Source organism: Diceros bicornis, chromosome 28, assembly GCF_020826845.1.
Source record: "Diceros bicornis minor isolate mBicDic1 chromosome 28, mDicBic1.mat.cur, whole genome shotgun sequence".
Lineage (NCBI taxonomy): Eukaryota > Metazoa > Chordata > Mammalia > Perissodactyla > Rhinocerotidae > Diceros > Diceros bicornis.
Genome location: NC_080767.1, coordinates 14,634,456 through 14,655,829, shown reverse-complemented (window position 1 = coordinate 14,655,829; position 21,374 = coordinate 14,634,456). Strand labels below are relative to the sequence as shown.

Genomic DNA, 21,374 nt, shown 5'->3' with positions numbered 1-21,374 from the left:
GCCACAGTGAGAAATGGCGCCTGTGTGGTTCCTACCTGGAGACTGTCGTCTTCTGGAGCGGGCCCTGGCTAGGGGGTTGACTCCCAGCCTTAGGAGGAAGCTCGGTTCTAGAGCTGTAAGGCATGGCCTCACGTGCTCCCAGTGTTCTTGCAGGAAGCAAAAAGACCAACTGACGTTTTTGTTACTGCACAAATGCAGGGTTTCTGGTCGCAATGCAAACATGTGCAGTTTTTCCCCTTACTACATTTCCGTAGACAGATTTAATGCTTTAGAAGGGTAGAAGGCAGTCACGAGAAGTAGTTCGTGTTTTTCTTTCGGCTTCACCAAGTGGGAAAAAACCTACCTTGTCCTTTTAGTATGTCTTCCTCTTCCTCTTCTCTCCTCCTTTCTTCTTTATATTTCTTATCGCTCTTTGAAACTTACATGTGAAGTTCAAAAGAGCCAAACTGTTGTGGGGAGGAAGAGGGGGGGAGCAGTGTGGTAGGTGCTCACCGGGGTCGTCATTTCCCCCTTCACACCGAGCTTCCTGTGACCCTGTATTTTTTTCTTTTGCCAGCCCCACTGAGTCTGTCTGGCATTTCAGGTCTTGCTTTAGGGAAAAGTTAAAAGAATTCATAATCCCTGCTGTCACTTGGTGACCCTATTGCAAGTAACATATGGTCCACTCTCTCATTTCACTGTCCTAAAGGCTCTTCATCAGAAAGGAGTTACCCATCCCCATGACTTTCTGTCCCCTTAGTCTGCTTTATTTTTCTTCATTATTCCTACCACCCACTGCCAAACAACCCACTGTTATTTATCTATTTTCCACCTCCTTGCTGGAAGAGAAGTTCTATAAGAGCAGGAACTTTGCCTCTTTTGTTCGTGCTGAATCTCCAGTGTCTAGAACAGTGCCTGGCATGTAATAGGCACTCAGTAAATATTTGTTGCTGCTAATGGGAGTCTTGTAGAGTTAAGGCTGAGTTGTTTGTTGAATGAATATGCGTTGAGTGACTATTTTATACACTATTCACCTTCCTAGGGAATCTCACAATAATCAGGCTTTACACTATGCAGTTCTTAGGTCTTCCAAGGCATGATTTGACTTGTGGATTATGTTAATTATTATAATAGAAGGTACTTTTTTTGGGGGGGGGTGGAGGTCAGATTATTGATGTATAATTTAATCCCTTTGTAAGTGTACAGTGTGATGAGTTTTCATAAATGTATATACTTGTGTAATCACTACCACAATCATGATATAGAATATTTCCATCACTCAGTGCTCCTTTGCAGTCTGTCCTCTCCCCCACCCATAACCACTGGCAACCACTGGTCTGATTTCTTTCCCTATTGTTTCACCTTTCCAGAATGTCATGTAAACCGAGTCACATAGTAGTAGTCTTTTGTGTCTGGCTTATTTCTCTTAGCATAGACTTTTGAGATTCATCCATTCTGTTGCATGTATCAGTAGTTTGTTTCTTTTTTTATTGCTGAGTAGTACTCCATTTTTATTTATTTACTAGTTGACGAACATTTGGGTTGTTTCCAGTTTGGGGTATTCTGTATAAGACTTCTATAAGCATTCACATACGGGTCTTTGTGTGAACATATGCTCTCATTTCTTTTGGGTAAATACCTGGGATGGGATGGCTGGCTGTATCATAAGTCTGTGTGTAACTTTACAAGAAACTGCTAAACTGTTTTACAAAGTGGTTGTTCCATTTTACATTCCCACAAGCAGTGGATGAGAGTTCCAGTTGCTTCGCATACTTGCTAACACTTTAAAATTTTTAAAATGTTAGTAGTTCTAGTGGGTGTGTAGTGGTACCTCATTGTGGTTTTAGTTTGCATTTCTTGCAATTAATGATGTCGAGCATCTTTGCTTATTTTAGAAGGTTATGTTTTAGCAATCTGTTTATTTTCTGGATATTAATAACTTTAAAATATCAGTGGTATTGGAAGTGAAAATTTCTTTAGAAAATCGGTCAAAGGTTTGAGCAGTCGCTTCTCCTAGATCCATACTGTACAAAAGAAGATTAGGGTGTGAAAACTACCTGTTAAATTTTGGCAAGGGATGATCCGCCTGGGTGATGGATAATGAGACCTGGAGCGAGTGCCCTAGCATTTGAGCATGTAGCTTGGCAGGAAGCAGATTTCATGGCTCCGCTGGCCTTGGCAGAGCCTGCTTGGTCTATAGCTAAACCTGGTTTTATGGGAAGCAGATGTAGATTCAATTACATTTTCCCGGGTGCCCCAGGAGTCACCTGGGAAGCTCAACAGTCCTTTGTGGCCTTCATGAGTGTGTGGTGAAGCCTGCAGAACATAGAGCTCCCTCTCCGGGGACAATTTGCCTGCATTCGTTAATCAGGCTTGAGAAATCAGTTACCACAGGTCCAGGAATGCCACCATCCTTATGTTCTGAAACCCTATTTCTCATGTCCATCTCTTAGTTGATTAACTAAGCAAACAGTCCCTGAGCGCTTACTACAAGTCAGGTACCATTTTTTATACTAGGGAAAACAGCGATGAAGGAAACAGGAATGGTCCCTGCGGACTCAGAATGTGGGGAAACAGAGGCTGCCCTGGGAGCACCTAAGAGAGGTTCCTGACCCAGGTGTCAGTACAGGGGAGGTGATTGGGAAAGGATCCTGGCCAAGTGGCTGCTGAATGGAGACCTAAGGTTGAGGAAGAGTTAGGCAGGCTGACAGTTCTTCGAGAAAGTGTTTCAGGACAGGGAACGACTCCAGGAAGTCCCCGTGATGGGAAAGAGTGTGGCTGTTCACAGCCTGTCAGTAGTTTTCCGGGGCATCACAGGAGGTGGGGAGTGGTGAGGGAGGAGGCTGAAGTCATCAGGAAGACCACAGTGAGGACTGGACGTTATCCTCAGGGTGATGGGGAGCTGGCAAAGAGTTTGAAGTGGGGCATGTTTGGTTTAGTTGAATAACTTTGGTTGCTCTGTGATAAATGGATGGGAGAGGGAGACTGGAGTCAGGGACACCAGTGAAGTGGCTGTTGTGGTCACCTAGGAGCGGGATGAGAGTGTCCTATTGATTGGCTGTGATTGTGAAGCAGGACCCTTTCCAGCCAGTAACTGGAAATGTGCATAAGGGCAGGAGCAAATGTGCTACTAGCTTTGAAACATTGAGAAATCCAGTACATAGGACCACTTTCTTTTTAGTCCCTGGAAAACTGATGTAGAAATGTCCTTTTGGCTTCAGTTACCCGAGCAGAGGGGTTTGAGCATTGCCAAACCCTCCTCTTTGGACAGAATTACTCCTAATGATGATCTGAGGTGGGAGGAGGGAATTATGCGGGCAGCCAGGGCCATGCCAATGTCGGTGGGGGAACTGGGGCAAGAAGTCTGCCTGTTTGCACCCAGCAAAGCCAGAACAGAACCTTCTACTGCTGCTCTGGGCTATTTCTTGCTAACCTGCTCTACGTGTCTTCTGGAGGGTCCCTGGTGTCATAACGTGTGATCTGGAGACTCAGAAACTCTACTTTTAGGAAAATATTCTCCAAAAAAAACTCCTCCTGGCCTCTCTTCTTCTGAACTTCTATAGAGGTATGTCTTCTCTTCTTTTGAGATTCTTCAGTCAGGTTTAAGGGAGGCAGTCTGTGCTCTGGTTTGGCTCTAGGGAATAGAAAAGAATGTCTGGACAACATATAACCGTTTCTCTGCTAGAGGGTACCAATAGAACAGAGAAAGATAAGTTAGGGGAAAGGAACTCATTTCTTGGCACTTATAATGTGCCATGTTGGGAATTTGTTTATAATCTCATTTAATCTTTAGAACATCATGCAAGGTAGATATTGTCATCCCCATTTTATAATGAAGAAATTGAGGCTCGGAGAACATAATGGCTTGGCCAACAGAGGGCACGTAATTGGGAAGCTGGAGCTAATTCATGTCTGGGCTCTTTCAACTAGGTTAGTTTTCCTTTTAATTACAAACTTGTGTTCCAGCCTCCTCATTGTTACCTTGGGGATCTGAAAGATTCATGTAGCTTCTAAATCACCTAAGTGATGCCTGGAGAGCAGCTTTTGCATGAGGAAAAAATCTAGCTAATTATTTATTTCACCGTTTCTGGAATGCAATCCTGTCCTAGGCCACTTACAAAACAATTTGGGATTACAAATGCGTGTCTCACCAATTGCGTTCTGGCTCTCAGCGCTCGGACGCCAGTCGACATCTTTAAACAACAAATTGCAAACTGACACAGTGCTGGTTTAACTCTTCCTTTTGGAGTGAGAAATTTTGAGGGTATGTGTCCTTCTAGAGGTTTGCTGAGCAAATGAAAAAGAAATGAAATAGGTCCTAAGGCTTGACTATTTCAGAGGAATTCTCTGATTTGTTGGCTTGTCAATGAATGAATTAAAATACATAATAGTAGGGTCATTCCTTCTCAGACACTGCCGACTCTCTCCGCTCTCTTTTTTTCTCTAGAAGATTTTAATCCGGGTCTTGTAGGGTAGGGGACAGAAGGGTAAAACCCTACTAGAAGTTGACCTTTGCGTTGAGATCTGATTTGGACTCACAGACTTTTAGTCCAGTACTTGGTTTTGTATCCACAAGTGGTCACTACATTCTTAGCTCTTTTTGCTGTTTGTTCCTCATGCCTACTATCCCACTCTCACCCTTACTCTACTAGAGGCCACAACGATGAACTGAGACATTTTAGAAGTAAAGCTGGTTTCTGCCAAGGGTTCTTGACTACGAAGTGCCAGCAAGGCCTGGCTTTGACCTGTGTATCCCTTCGTTCTTCCACTTTTCATTTTCTTTCCCTTCCCCAACTTTAACTTTGGTATGACAACTTGTGATTCTTCTAGCATTAAATGAATACAGTTGTTGAGTGGGCAGCTGGGAATGCACAGAACATTGTGTCCCCTGTTCGTGAGAACCTCATCTTCCCCCAGCATTGCGAAACAGTCCTCCAAGGAGTCGCTGTGACACCTGACAAGAAGTAGCCAGGCCCTGTGTGCAGGTGCATGTGGAGCTAGGCCAGGAGTGTGCATATGTCTGGACAGTGGGAGCTTGTCAGTTTCACAGGCAATGCTCTCTGCCTGCCTTAGCTGACTTGTTTCTCCACGGGATATTGTTTTCTTTCCACAGACACACAGAACTGGGATTGTCCTCATCACCTGGGAGCCAGGTGTCAGTGGCATTTCCTTGGTGTTTACTCACAGTCATCTAAGACAGGTTGTGGCTTTTCAGATTAGGAAACTGCTTTATTGATGGCGCCATTCATCATGTGAAGGACTCAACTTTGTGGCCAGATGAAAATGTCGTCTGTAGCGAATTTCAGGGAATAGCATAAGTTATTCCAGGTTCAAGGCAAAGTTTATCAATGCTGCTGACATTTTATGTGAGGGGAGGCATTTTGGAGAGAAGGGAGGTAGGTCTCTGGGATTCTAGTATGCCATTTCCAGCCTCAGTGTTTTGGCCACCTAAGATCTCTCACTTAAGTCTGTTTTCATAACTGCATTTTTCATTCCCAAATGATCATACCCATGGAGCTAAAATGATTGGGATTATAATGACTAACTCCCAGGCTGCCACCAGAAAACCTCCAGAATCCCTGTTTATTGGAGAACCCCAAGGCCGGAAGCTGGGGACTCATGACCTATTGAGGAGCAGTCATGACGCAGACCTGGGTGTTGAGGTGACAGGTAAGGGGGCTGGAGCACCAGCCCTCATTGGCGTGTGGCTTTGCAGCAGTAACTAACGACTCTCTCCCCTCCTGCTTTATCTTTCAGTTAATGACCAGCCACAGCGTCCCTGCCGTGAGCTCCGGCCATTGCCTCCACGGGCTCCCCAGCCACACGCAGGTTGCTGTGGGTGCCAGCTGAGGTAACATGGCTTGTTGGCCTCAGTTGAGGTTACTGCTGTGGAAGAACCTCACTTTCAGAAGAAGACAAACAGTAAGCTTGAGTTTCTCCCGATTCTCCCATGCTTTTCTTCATGGTTTTGAGTTGGGGATTGGAGGAGGGAGGAAAGGGAGTCTTGTTGGTTTTCTCAATGTGATTAAATGAATCTGGCCCTGGTGGACACAGGACTGTGCGGTCCTGATATGGCAACTATCGCTTATCATAGAGGGCAGATTTGCAGCCAGGCAGAAATGTTAGCTTTGGTTTGTGGTAGTGTCCAGGCATGAGTTCTGACCTTGGGACTCGGGCACAGAATTGCCCCTGACCATCCCACTTTTTCCTTTTGCTGCAGTCCTGGGGGCCACCTGGCTCCCCAAGAGCATCTAATGGGCCCCCATATTTCTGGGAGGTGGGAATGAAGTGAGTTAATGGCCCAGCTCTTAGAGATCAGAGACTTGATATCTTAGTTCAGTGTGGACTCTCTCCTTTCAGCTTTGATGGCAAGCATGGAGGAATATAAAACTGAGGTTTGTTTTATTTCTGTGGACAGTTCTAAGCCATTCACTTTCCAGATGGGACAGTAGTTCTTTGAGCAGTCCTGAGAAGATCATCTTTAATGTACAGGTGAATGTATTTTTCCACAGAGGATGGTGGGGGATCGTGAACTCCTTGAAGCTCAGACATCAGCTTTTGCTTCTCTATCTCAGAACACTCTTAGAAATCCCATCTAGTCTCCTGGGTTTAACTGCACCTCTCTGCAGTTGGCTTCTAAATCTCTGTTTCCTGCCCTGCCTTTTGTTCCTGAATTCTAAGCCTACATCTCTATTTGGCTATCTTAACAAAGCTTAACATGTCTATAACCAAAATGGTCATCTTTCTTAGACTCGAAGAGCTATCAGGGACCTTGGAGAGAATTTAATTCAGTGTTTCTCAAATTAGAATAATGCTTAGATCTTCTTTAAAAGCAGAAAAATGTCAAGGTCCCCTTGTGTTCACTAAATTTCTTTTTTACTTTAATGTTACTTAAGTATGTGCATATGTGAAACTAGAGATAAACCTCTTATACTTATAGTCTGTTATACAACCATATGAGCCATACATACTTACAAATTAAATGCAAACAAAATTGCAAAACCAATACAATTCAAATTAACACCGTAATATAGTAAGACAGCCGACATTGGTTAGCTGAAACCAAATAAGTAGTAATGTGAATATAGTTGTGAATGTTGTAGTGCTGATCTTTTGAGCTCGGACAGTCTATATGACTATGTGCTAATGGTTCGATTCTGCAACCATTTTTCCAATGACCTTCATTTGATGTCATTTGGCTTTCATTTGGTCCAATCTCATCATTCATAAATCGCATCTGCATCTGTTCCTTTCTCATTAGTCGGCTACAATTATATTGGTGCCAACATAATCACAAACACAAATATAAACTTAGGCTTTGAAATCTTGTGCCAGAACTTGGTTAGAAAGTAGGCATTCAGAAAGTCCAGATATGTTCAGTCAAGTTTGTTTAGGTGACCATTGAAATGAAAACACATAATGTTTAAAATTTTCAGAGAACTCATATATAATCCCACATGAATATATATGTATATATTCTAGTTTGAGAAACACTGATTTTTTTTAGCCCCTCATGTTACAAGTGGAGACCTGAATCCCCAGGTCACTAGTGAGAGGGTAGGAACTAGAATGTATATATCTTATCTGTCTTGGTAATAATAATAGTAACAGTAAAATATAACATAATATTATGTAATGTAATAAAAGCAAACACTTAGAATGAGCTTCCATGTGCTGGGCACTAAAGTGGGATATTAACTAGATTAATCCTTTTAAGACCCCATGAAGTACTGTTATTTCCTTGTGTTGGGGAACTTGTGTTATTGTATTATTTCCTTGTGCTGGGGAACATGAAGCACAGAGAGAGTTGAAGTAATTTGTCTGAGGTCCACACTGCTAGTCAGGAACACATGTGGGGTTCAGATCTAGATAATCCAGAGTTGGTACTCTAAACCACTATGTCAAATTGCTTTTCTGTAGTATCATTATTTTTTCTATCCTCAGTCTCAAAATCTTGAAGTTTCTGACCTCTTCCTTGCCTTTGCCCCTGCCTCCTATGGCAGTTCCCAGGTCCTATATGTTCATCTCCTATCCTCATTTCTTAGCTCTGTGTGGTCCAGCTCCCCTGCCTCTTCTCATCCTGGTGGCAGCGGCCTACGTGATGGGAAACTGTCTCTGCCATGATGTGTCCATTAGCCAGTGAGTAGTGGAAAGAACTGTATCATCTTAGCAGTGAAAGGAGGTCTCAAGGGTAGTCCAGTCCATACCTTTCATTTTACAGATGAGAAAACCGAGGCACAAAGCAGGGAAGGGATTTCCCCAAGCTCAGCCAAAGGATCAGGAGCACAGGGTCCTGGAACAGGAGGTGGGGTTGGGCCATTCAGGCTGTGCAGTCTCCACTGGTCTTGAGCGTGTTGCTTCTTGCTCAGTATAGCTTATGAATTTGAAAAGAGTTAGGGTTAGAGAGATAGACAGACTTAGTCAAAGGCAGTTTGTAGCCTTGTGGCAGAGTTCTTGTTGGAGGAGGAAGTGGGAACACAGCATCCTAACACAAAAGGGCTTTTCTAGATAATCCACCACTGCCTGTGAGCTTGTCCTTGTTACCCCCCTTCCTGATTTCTGAAGGAAATGTATTTTGCTGAACCAGAAAGAAACATGGTTTATTTCAGGTCACAGATGCTTAGACTATCAGAGCTGGAAAGATCTGGCCTGTCCTCTGTACAGTTGGTGGAACTGGCATTTGGAGTAGGGGGCAGGGGTCCAGAGTGGGTCAGTCACAGAAGTAGCACCAGACCCAATTTCTTGGTGGCCCTCCAGGCACAGGCCCTTGTTAGCAGGCTTTGCTTTATCTTCACTAAAGGTTTAATGTCCCTGGATCTTAAGTTCTGACTGGTAGCTACTTCCCAATCCACCTGGCTTGCATTTCTAGATTATATTGTTTAAACATTGGAACCCGTTAAGGGTTTTGGTGCTACTTTGTTAGCTTGCATAGTCAGAACCAGTCCTGCCCATTAGACAGGGGAAGAAGTTAGCAGCTCCGTGATAGTTGTTGCCCACAGTGTATAGAAAATCATTGCTTGTTTCTCTTCTTCTGAGATCTGGAGTGTACACACTAGACCCCAGAGCCTGGCAGCTGGGATATGCTTAATAAGTATTTGCTGAATGAGTGATAAATGTGTTAAAGGGGCTATTAGTTTGCAGTCTCAAGGAGGCTCCCCTGCTAGAGGGGCCTGTGTGCCGCTGCCAGGAAGAATAGAAAGAGTGTGTAAAAGCTGGGAGCCGAACAGTACACCCCAGAGCAACCTTGTTGAAAGGCAGCCGTTTGCCCTTTCGCTCAGTGGCTTTGTTTGCTAGTGAATCCTGGGGACCTCTTTCTTGTGCCCCCATTGTGCAGACTCATGGGGACATCAGCCAGGGGTAGCTTCCCGCTATTGCTGTCGAGCAAAGAATGCATTGAAATTGAGTTGTGGAAGTTGGGTGCAAAGCTCAGTTTGGGTCCAAAGTAACGGTTAACTTGTGTGGGTGGCGGTGATTCAGCACAAACAGGGCTTGGGACAGGAAGGGCAAGGGGCTTCAGAGTCCTCAGGATCCTCATCCGCTTTCAGGCTGAGCCAGAGGCCAAGGTCCCCGTGGAACAGATGGGACCGAGTGTGGCCATATGGCTTCTCTTTTTTTGCCTTTCCTATTAATTTTCTCAATTAGATCTGACTAGCCATGGGGCTGAGAAAATAGCTAATTCTAATTTTTGCATAAATTAGAGTATCAGTGTTTGAGCATTGTTTAATGACAAGGAATAAACTATCAAGTAAATAAAAATTAAAACTCCTCATTTAAGAGCCATTAGAGAATTTTTACAGGGTAGATGAAACTCTCCACATCCCCTCTTCACTTTCAGTATCACCTGACACATTTCTTCTCTGTCCTTAGTCCTGGCCTGGCAGGGATGGTTCAAATCCAGAGAATAATTCTATTTATTATCTAATTCCAATTCAATTCTAATTCCAGCTTGACCACTATATGCCTCAATGGCTTAGGGAAACTCATTTCTCCTGAGTTTTAGTTTCCCCTTCTACGGAATGAAGAAAGTTAGAACAAATAGCCATTTATTATTTCATTTGGGTAAGTATTTATTGAGCATCTACTACATGTGGGGCAATGTGCTGGGTGTACGGTAGTGAAGCAGACAGACACAATCCCTGCCCTCATAGAGCTTACAGTTCAGGGAGGGAAGCAGCTATGAAACACATTATCACATAGGTAAAAATATGATAATATAATAACAAACTGTGTTAAGTGTTATGAAGAAAAAAACCCAGACAAACTGTGGTACTGTTAGACACTATCAGGCTGTGGTTAGGGACTTAATTTAGAATGGAAGGTCATGACATTTAAGCCGAGAGTCCTGAAGTTCAAGCAGCATTTGGCCAGGGGGAAGATCAGGAGCTCAGAGATCGGGGGCACTGTATTTCCAGCAGAGAGACTAAGGGTGTGAAGGCTGTGCAGCCAACACGTGTACCTGAGTCAAGGAACAGAAAAACCAGTGGCACTGGTGGAGTGAATGAAGACTGGCTAGGGATGAGCTGGGAGTCAGCAGGACCACATCATGCAGGGCCCTGGAGCTGGGGAAGAGCAACTGGATTTTATTTTGTGTGCAGAAGGAGTCCCTGAGTTAGATAAGTCATAATTACTAGGGTCAGATTGTGTGGCCCTTGGCACTGAGGGGATTTGAGTGACAATAGCCCAAGGAGACAGCTGTAATCATTACATACATATATACCATTTTATGCTCTGTTTTCTTCTTTCATTTAACCTTAATTGGTATGTATGTTCCCATATTTCCAAATAATCTTCGTATTTATAATAATGAATCTTGACATGTAGGCTGCATTTTGTAGTTTTGGAAGTACTTTTATATCCATTATTGTCTTGATTTTCACAGCAATTCTGAGAGGTATGCATTACACTTTCTGTTTCACAGGTCAAGAAAGTATTGTAAGTTAGTAAGTTAGTCAGAGGAGAGGCTGGATCTTTTGGCCCCAAATCTGCCATGGGATGATGCTATTGACATTTCTGGTAGCTTTACAGTAATCCAACGATGCTGTTTTTATTTTATAAGTCCGTACCCTGCGGCCAACATTTAGATGTTTCCAGTATTTGCTGTTATAAATACACTACTATAAAAATTTTGTATATCTAGCCTTTTCTTACTTTTGTGTTATTTCCTTAGACCAAAATCTCGGGAGTGGGATTATAAGGTCAAAGAGGAATGGCCCCTGAAGTGTATGATCCGATGTCCTTCCAAAGGATCAAACCAACTTAAAAAGCCACCATCAATACATGAGGCTTTATAGTTCTGGGAGGCCAAGCCTGGTTTTAAAAATTGTTTTCCCCCCCAGCATTTCTCTGATTTGATCATAACGATTCTTTAATTTTCCAAGACCTAATTGAGGTGTATGGTATCAAGAATGGGTCTAAAATGAATTTTTCTTCGTTTATGTCATGTCATCCCAGCAGCTTTTATCAAACAGTGATTCTTTTTCTAGTTATGTTTGGAACATTTATTAAAATCTTCTCTGTGTAGGGGGCTGTCTTGGGGTTATTCATTTGGTCATGTGATAAATATTTTTTATTTTGATGCTGATACAGCCCAGAACGTGCTATTACTTTGATGAATGTTCTGATATCTTGTGGATCTCATTGTCTCACACTTCCTTTTTGTCTCTCAGAATGTTGTTTGATATTTTCATCTATTTCTTTTTCCCATTGAATCTTACTACCTTATCAAGTTCTAAAAAGTATTCTATCACTATTTTAATGCCCCAGGGACGTTTGGTAAGGTCTGCAGATATTTTTTGGTTGTCACAATCCTGGGCAGGGGTGGTTGGTGCTGTTGATGGGTAGAGGTCAGGGATACGGTAAACATCCTACAATTCATAGGAGGGCCCCTCACAACAGTTATATGGCCCAAAATGTCAATAGTGCTGCTGTAGAGAAACCCTGGTCTAGAAATGCTTGCTCATATTATCCCCATGTTATAGCTGAGGAATTACGAGGTGGAAAGTGCAAGGTGATGCTTTGGTGCTCCCCAGAGCAGGTCAGTGTAGCAATTTACTTAAATACCAGAATTATTATTTTAATACCCAACACTGAGAAAAAGCTTCTGGGTTTTTGACTTTGGTGAGAAACACCTTTTGAAAACAGTGTTCCTCTCCATCTCCCCCACCTCGTGGGGGAGGAGGCGTGGAGGTGAGCGGGTAGGTACCAAAGTAAGATTAGAAGAGTTTCTAGAGGAGTTTCTAGCAGTAGAGCATCAGTCTTACTTCCAAGCTGTTTGTGAGGGCCTCTGTGAAGGAAAAGTGCTAAGCTTAGAGATGGGGGAGAAATCTGATTTTAATAATGAGTGGAGCCAGAATGGCATTCCTGGCAGAAGTCAAGTTACGTTTCTAGAGGGAGGCTATTAGGAAAAGAAATACCTAGAAGATTCCCCTGAGTTTGGAAGGTGAATTCTATGTTCAATGACAGAAATAATTTTAGAGGTAGCAAGTAAAAGGGCTCAGATTGAATTTTGTCTCTCATGAGTTCTCTGGGTGGTGTGAGCTTTGGAGACAGTCTCTTGATTCATTCATACGTGTTAGTGTCTCAGCTCAGCAAGGCCTTTGAAAGATCAAGAGTCTAGATACTCTGGTAATAGAGCAGGGAGTGTAAGGAGGTTGGGGTACATAGTGGCTAAGAGCGGGGACCCTTGAGTCACACTGGCTTTGAATTCTGGTTCTGCCATTTACCAAGCTTGTATCCTTGGGCAATTTATTAACTCTTTGAGCCTCAGTTTCCTCATTTGCAAAATGGGTATTATAATAGTACTAATGGGTTTTTTGAAGATTAAATGAGTTAATATATGTAAAGTAGTTAGAATACTGATACATAGTAAGACATGTTTAAGTGTTAGCCGTTATTATTATTACCAGTCTTTTTCTTACCTCTTTCCCTAATCTGCTTACACCCACTGGCTTCAGTTGCTGAATATGATTTGTAAGATTTTCTTTGTGCCCTTTGCTATCAGTGCCATGGGGAAGATCCATTCATTTTTTTCAACGAGTCAACATATTTTGAGCATCTGCTGCTCTGCAGGGTCCTGGATGTGGGGGCTGCAGGAATGTCCAGGAGCATAAGGCTTGATTCATTGGGTCAGATCAGTGCTCAGGAGGGCTGGTGAGTGCTAGACTCCTCCTAAATGGCCATCCTAAAAGGTATATGTCGCACCCACGGCTCTGTAAGAGGCAGCATGGGTGCAAAAGCACATGGGGTCAGTAGATCTGGGTTCAAATGCTGGTGCACTCTCTTACCAGGCTATGGCTCATAACCTGTCCCAACCATAGTTTCTTCACTTCTAAAATGGTAGTGATACAACCTGCCTCACAGAGTTGCATAAAAATCCCTGGTACACAGTAGGTGCTCCGTGTTGGCTGTAACTATTATGAATCTACAGGCCACAAGTTCATTTTGCCTCTATGGAACCTGTTGATGTTTTTTGACCACGGCACCTCGTGGGGTCGTTTCCCACCTGGGCCACTTGCTGTGTCAAATAGAATTTCATATGGTCTCCGGAGTTGGACAGAACTAGCCACTAATCTCAACCCTGCCGCTGACTATCTCTGTGGCTTCCCCTTCCTTGAGCTTTAGCCGTGCCACATATAAAATGGAGACAATGATGGTTCCTACATCACAGGATTGTTCAGAGGATTAATATTGTAAGTGATTTTATTTAGCTGTAAGCTTGGAATGCATACAATTTTGTGTTCTGCATTTTTCATTTAATATTACATGGTTAGTAGTATCATGACAAACATTGTTGTCATGACTGCATAGTATATTGTCTAGTAGGTGTACCATAATTTAATCATTTCCCTATTGCTGTGTAATTAAGTTGTTTCCAATATTTTGCAATTATAGTGTTTCAATGAATGAATAACTTCATACATATAGCTTTTTGATATTTTAAATTTAGTTCTGTAGGATGTATTCTTGAGTATATTACTTGGTCAAATGGGATAAACATATCTTTTGAATACATATGGCCAAATTGCTTTCCCAAAGGGCTCAACTGATTTATATTTCCATCTTCATTATTCTATAAACTTCAGTTCATTCTCTTACTCAACACACATTTTTTAAGCCCTTATCATGTGGCTTAATGAGAAGAAGGTGACACTAAGGGAGAAGCTCCTATATAAATAGGGCCCCTGCTGTGCCAAGTGCTGTTAAAGGCTCAGAGTATCCCGGAGCTCCAGCGAGGAACATCCAACTCAGCTGATAGAAGAGGTCTTTTGAAAGCTTGGAGCTTTCAGTGTGTGTTGCCTCTTTGGGGTTATTTACAGAAATATTTAGCAAGACCAGCCCCGTCTTTGGTCTTGGAGACCCCATGACAGCATGCTTTCTTCCAAAGAGGGACCCATTTGTCTTTTCTTTTCCTGGTGTGCTATCTGTAGCAAACTATTCTTCATAGTTATATGGTAACAGTAGTTTTTTTGTTCCCTTAGAGAAGTAATACATGCTTATTATGGAAAATTTAGGAAGCAGAGGGAAGTATTGAAAAAATCACCCGTGTTCTTATCACCCCAGGACATCCACTATCATCCTTGTATTTCCTTCCAAAAAGATTTAAAAAAGAGTTTAATGTGGAACCGTATCAGAGGTCTTTGGAAATTAAAAACAGATTACTTAAAATACCAAAAATCCAACAGCAAATAATAAACAAAAAACCAAAAACAATTTGAAGCACCAGCAATAGCAGAAAGGTCGAATTAATTATGATCTATCCGCAGAGTGGAAAATCAAGTTGCCATTAAGATCCATATTTCAAGAGAATATTTTATGACATGGGAAACACTCCCAGTATGATGTTAAATGAAAAAGAAAAATACAAAAGTATATGTACTATATAATCTCAATTTTGTAGAGAAAAGATATCATTTATGTATGCATAGAAAAAAAGACAAAAAATATTAACAGAGAACCATTGTTAGCTCAATTTACTAGGGAAGTACGATTAAGGGTAATTTATATTTACCTTTTCTTACTTTTCTGCATTTTTTTTAATTTCAGATTTTCCACAATAAAATTATATAGACTGGGCCCGGCCTGATGGCGCAGCGGTTAAGCGCACGTGCTCTGCTTCGGCGGCCCGGGGTCCGCAGGTTCAGATCCCGGGTGCACACCAACACACCGCTTGTCAAGCCATGCTGTGGCAGCATCCCATATAAAGTAGAGGAAGATGGGATGTCAGCCCAGGGCCAATCTTCCTCTGCAAAAAGAGGAGGATTGGCATCGGATGTTAGCTTAGGGCTGATCATCCTCCTAAAATAAAATATATATAGACTTGAGGATCAAGAAAAACATTCTGTTTAATGCAAAAGGGGGCTTTCATAGTAGTCTTCTCTTGGCTTCATGGCTCTGAAACCACAGTTGTAATTACTCTTAACCACAAGACCCCATGACTCTTCTGGGCTCTTTGGTGTTCATCCTAATTAGAATGTCGGAGTCTAGAAATGAAAGAAATGAAAGAGGTGAGAGACTTCAGGCAGTGTGACTAGTTGTCTGAACACACTGGTTCAATTAAATTATGTCTAATGATTTCCATCCTGACTCTGTGCTTATTTATCCCTGGTAACTCATTGATATAGGGTTGTCTTTTAGAGAAACCTCATTGCTTTAACCAGTGGATCATGCTTACTTACAAGTTTAATAATCTTCTAACCCATTGGAGAAGATGGTGACCAGACATTGATGGATGAGAAGAACTTTGCACTTTTTCCAGTCTTGGGTGCACACAGGTTCATATGGAACCATGTGTGTGAATTTCCACTGTCCTTTGGAGTCCTCTTCTCTGCCCCATGGGGCAACTTCGTGTGCATTTAAAGGGGCAGAGGTGGTGTGTATTTAGCACAGCAGGTTGCCCTGGCCCTCTCCTTTCGTCATTACGTACCTGATACCACACTAAGGCTAGGAATGCAGAGATGACTCAGATCCAGTGCTTGTCTTCAGGATGCTCATATTGCAGTGAGGAAGCTAGTGACAGAAACACATGATTTCAGGGGCTTAAGGAAATGCTATGGGAGGAGTGTGCAGGGGTCTCTGTGGGAGCACAGGAGAAGCGCTTCTAACTCAGCCTGAGATTTTAGTAGAGGAAATCATGCCTGCTTGAATCTTGAAGAATGAGTCGAAGTGAGCCAGATGAAGCAGGGTGGGAAGCATTTTCCCTTTCTTAAGGAAAACAGAGGTATGGAATAATATGTTATAAGGTGAGAAATGCAAACAATTCAGTGTTATTAAAGCTTAGAGAGTGGTGGGAGAGGCTGGAGAAGTTGATCAATTATTTAATTGTTTCCTGTGGATTTCCCAAAGCCCAGAAGTGTTAGGTATCCATGTTATATTTTAAATTCACAGTGCTTTGTCTTATTTTCCACTCAGTGTCAGCTGTTGCTGGAAGTTGCCTGGCCTCTGTTTATCTTCCTGATCCTCATCTCTGTTCGGCTGAGCTACCCACCCTATGAACAACATGAATGTGAGTATCTGAGCATCCTGCCGGAGACTCACCACTGCAAGTGAAATCCAGGCAATGGGCATGGGCTAAATTTAACCTTTCCCAAGAGGCTATCTTTAGGAAACAGCACAAATGGTTTGGAACAGAAAAGCTAGGCTTCCAATTTTTTGATAAGGCATGAACTCAGGAAACTATTTTCAGTCCTAGTGAATGGTGATAATAGTAATTATTATAATAGCCAACATCTGTTTCATACATTTTAAATCATGAAAGTAAAATAGCCTTACTGATAGTTCACAAAGTGGTGATTAAAAAAGCCCTCTAAGGCAATGCCTTACACTGCTATCATCCGGTCCCTGTCAGTCTCTTTCATATGCGTTATGTCTTTATTACACAGTTGCAAATCCTGGAACATATTTTAAGCAGCATTTGTGTAGAACTTTTCAGATTGATTAGTATCATTTCATTTGATTCTCATAACAACCTTGTATAATAGACTTTATTATTGTTATCATTTGCTTTAATTTCTTGATAAGTAGATTGGGGCTCAGAGAAGTACAGGGACTTGTCTGAGGTCACATGTCTAAGTGACGGAGATGAAATAAAGCTCAGGTCCTCTGACTCTCAAGCGTGTGTTTTGATGTTGGCCTTCACAGTGAGTGTAGAAAATACAGTAGTGGCTAAGAACACAAGCTGTAGATGTCAGGTTACCTGGGTTTGAATCCTGGCTTCAACACTTACCAGGTATATCACCTTGGGCCCGTGACTTAGCTTCTCTACCTGACTTTCCTCATTTCTATAAAAGGGAAGTAATAGAATACCTACCCCATACGGTTGTCGTGAGTGTTATCCCACATTCACAGTCTTTCTCTCTTGGCTGGGCTTGCTGGATGGATTGACACTGCAGAAATGTCCCAGTTGAAAAGAACCTCCCATTTGTGTGGGATCTTCACCTGGGACCTCTGTTGCATTGCCCCAGTGACTTTTCCTACCATTAACCAGTTCCACCCACACCCCGCCAGCCCTGTAGGCTTGCAGGATGGGGCCAGGGTCATCTTTGAATGTGTTCTTGGTCTGGCCCCATCTCTCTCACAGCACACCATGGCAGTTATTTCCCTTCTAATTTGCTAGTACACATTCTACATATTCAAGTTTAAAAAAAACCCACAAAACCTCGAGAACATTCTGCTAGACATGACTTTTTGATTTCTGCAAAAAAGAAAGGAGCATAAAATGAAATATACACTAAATATGTGGGCCTGGGAGGTAATTCTGCTTTCTCTTTTGGAACCCCAAAGATTGATGAGCAAATACACATTTAATTTTGTTTAAGCGTTACCCTAAGCCTCACTGAAGTACACGTTTTAGTGAAAACTCAGCTTTTTTGTCTGCTAGGCTATCCTCTCTTTGGAATGATCTCAAGCAAGCAAGATGGTGTAGTGGAAATAGCGCAGACTTTGGCATCAGACAAATTGGGATTGGTTTGGATCCTAGCTCTGCCACTTGCTGAAGTTGTGATCTTGGGCAAGTTGTTGAATTTTAACCCAGATCCCTCTGAATCTGGACCATAGATTCTCAGAGATATTGTGAAATTCCTGTACCTATAGAAGGCAAATGAGACTTTTGCCCTCCATCTATGCACTTTTTACAACCTTACCCCCCGTTCTCACCACCTTCTAGGGACCTAGCTGGAAGGGCAGAGAGCTAAGGTGAAACTTGCAGAGGTATCTTGTCTCTGTGGTGTATAATTCTTCCCCATAAATCTTTCCCAGTTTGACCCAGAGCCATCAAGGTCCTAATCACTTCTGTGGGTCTTGGGAGTCCATTATGTTATTTGATTGGCATCCTGTGCACCCAACACCAAGTCCTCATCCTGCTTTTATTTGCAAATCGGATGGGACACAACATATGGGGAAGGGTCTTTGCTTCACCCACCAAGGAGTAGCCTGAAACACCTTCACTTTCCATTGCCCTGTGCTGCCTGGAGCAACACCACCCTGTCCTTGGTGCCAGTATCTCCAGGAGGTTAGAAGGGAGAATCCCTTGGTCCTTCGAGTATTTGGTTGGGTCACATAAATCTCCCCTGAATGAGGAGCTGCTGACTTAGGCAAGGGACCTTGTTTGATTTTCCTTAAACTATTAACAGGGAGATAAGGAGGTGGTTAACTGAGTAAATGTTCAACAGGCCAGAGTCCCTGAAGGGGGTGGCCACAAGGATCAGATCTTGTTACATCCTTGCTCTGGATATTGCCTCTCTGGTTGGAATATGGATAGAAGAAAAGGACAGATAGAAGGACCCCAATATTGAAATGCAAAGTATAGCAAGTCCTGGCTGTGGGTTAACTTCCAAGGAGGCTCTCTCTCAGCACATTTGCATGAAAATAGTAAGATGAATAAAACAGGGTTCCTACTTTGGAGGAAGGTGGTAGCTCTGAGATGGAAGGAGTGTTCCAGCTGGACACTATTGTACTATTGCAGGCTCACCACACAGGGCCTCAATAACCCCGACAGGCCCATTCATTGAGCCTGTACCCTGAGCCAGGCACTCTGCTACATGCTTTGCCTGTAGGAGCTCATATAACACTCACTGCAGCTCTGTGAAGTAGATTATAATTTTATCACTATTTTACAGATGAGGAAACTGAGGGTTAGGAGGTTCAGTGACTTGGCCAAAGTCACTGCTTAGCAAGTTGCAGAGACTGGATTTGAATCCTAGTTGGTCTGACCCCAAAGCCTGTGAAGATACATGGCTCTTTGCCACCTAGAGCCATGGTTCTTAATGGTTGTTAACTCTTTTGGGGTCACAGATAACCCTGAGCATATGATGAAAGCTGGAGCCATGGCCTTCTGTCCAGAGGAATTCACACATGCTTGGTCCTCAGGTTAAGAGCCCCTGGTTCCAGGGCACATTTATCTTGATCTTCATAAGCAGCATCCATGGCTGACTGCCACAAAGCAAACTGTGCCTTTCATGCCTACAACCAGCCCAAATGCACCCCACCTTGCTGTTTGTAAGAAGCTCCTCCATATTGAAGGGAAGAGAGTGAGGAGATGACCTATTGGATGGAGCTCACTGTTTTAATGAGTGACAAAACAGCAACAACAACGAATGTCACTTCACAGATGACATCTCACCCCAAGTCAAGCATGTTTAGTAGGTGCCTTTGAGGAGCTTGTGAGCTGGCAGAGGAGGTGAAACTAACATACATTTGGCCAACAGAGGACAGTACCAGAGGGGATTGAGAAGAGCTAGAGTATGAAGGAGGCCACAGGTGTAAGGGAAGGAGCATGGGTTGGGATCACAGAAGTGTGGGTTCTATCCCAGTCCTGGCCACTGACTCCCTGAGTGTTCTTCATCAGCCACTTTATCTTGCTGTAGTTTCCTCCTTAGGGTGTGAGGGAATTTGATGAATTCATCCCCAGGGCCCCTCTATGTCTCTGAAAGGTGAGGCAAGTGATGGAAGATGAGCTAAGGATGACCAAGTACTTGTTGGATGCCAGGCATTTTCTGTCTATGGGCTAATCTGCCCTTCTGGTCACTTTCCCAAGGTTGGTGTCATGAATCCCATTCAGAATGTCAAGTAGATTAAGAACCGCTATCTGATGCCAAGTTTCCAACTAAGGGTCAGATTAGTCCAGAGGTGGCAGGTCTCTGGGATGTGGGGAATGGGGCAGACAGATTTGAGATGGAGCAGTGTGTGGGTGGAACAAAAAGAGATGGACAGGACTTCCTATCAAGTCCCCAAATCACTTCAAAGAATGAATGTTTCTCTTTGTGTTTTTCTTCTCTTCAATTTCAACAGGCCACTTTCCAAACAAAGCCATGCCCTCTGCAGGAACACTTCCTTGGGTTCAGGGGATTATCTGTAATGCCAATAACCCCTGTTTCCGTTATCCGACTCCTGGTGAGGCTCCCGGGGTTGTTGGAAACTTTAACAAATCCATGTAAGTACCAGATCAGATTTTCCTTCCCAGACTTGTCGGTTAATACTTTTCTTTCCCTTCTCAACCTCCGGAGAATTTCGAATGGCTGGATTTGATTGAAGTTGCTTTTGTAAGTGTTTGTGTGATAAAGTCTGCAAAATGAGGGCAGGGAGAATTGCCGCCAGGATATCAGACTGGGAGCTTACGTGGGTGCATTTTAGGTGTAACAATTGTAGCTAAAAGTTGTGTGGTTGGGGCTGTTCCTTCAAAAACTGACTAAGTTGGGCAGGGAGACACAGCATGTCAGCTCCATCCTTTAATGAGTCCACTCTTGTATCAAACATTTACTGTGCATCTGAAATGGCTGGTCTAGGAGCTGGTGGGAGGGGTGCAAAGATGTGCACAGGGAGGGGCCTGCCCTCAGAAGCTCGCAGCCAAGGCTGGGAGAGTTTGGTCCTCTCTGCTCTCAGATCCCCTCTCTTCCTCTCTCGTGGCCCTATCATATTGCAGCATCTTGCTGCCTGCAGGTGTTTCTCTTCCCTGGGCGTGCGCTCCCTGAGGGCCAGGATGCTGCTTTCTTCACTTCTGTATTCCTGGCTCCATGCTTTAACACCAGACGTTAGCGTGGCTTAATAAGTGTTTGCCGAATGAGCCATTGAAGATTCTTGCAATTCACAGAACCATGGCTTGAGTTAGAATGGATTAAGAACTGTAGGAGAGGTATCAAGACAGTTCTGAGGAAGCTGCAGCCGGGGTGGGCAGGGCCGTGTTATACTGTTCATGGACCTTAGTCTTTGTAGCTTTCATGGACCCCTTCTTCTATGCAAAAATATTAAAAATTTTATTTTATAACTGTGTTGGTCTAAAGATGAATGTAATCTAGGCTGGATTCACTGTCATGTACAGTCATTCTGAATTTCGTTTTTTATTCTGATTTTAAAAGAAATTAAAATTTTTTGTGGACCCCTAAGAGTATCCTGGGCCCTAGGCA

At 43.1% G+C, this 21,374-nt stretch overlaps 1 protein-coding gene across 3 annotated transcripts in view; it reads left to right on the top strand.

Annotated features, from left to right (window-relative positions):
* ABCA1 (ATP binding cassette subfamily A member 1) overlaps positions 1-21,374 on the top strand; it is a 134,834-nt gene that overhangs the window by 13,456 nt on the left and 100,004 nt on the right. For 2 of the 3 annotated variants that reach the window (XM_058523695.1, XM_058523696.1), the window contains exons 2-4: positions 5,737-5,901; positions 16,387-16,480; positions 20,263-20,404. In XM_058523695.1, the coding sequence (XP_058379678.1) occupies positions 5,836-5,901; positions 16,387-16,480; positions 20,263-20,404 (302 nt within the window). In that variant the 5' untranslated portion in view covers positions 5,737-5,835. Of the gene's footprint in view, positions 1-5,736; positions 5,902-9,215; positions 10,039-16,386; positions 16,481-20,262; positions 20,405-21,374 lie in introns of those variants that run through there. The other variant, XM_058523697.1, reaches the window with a different exon arrangement.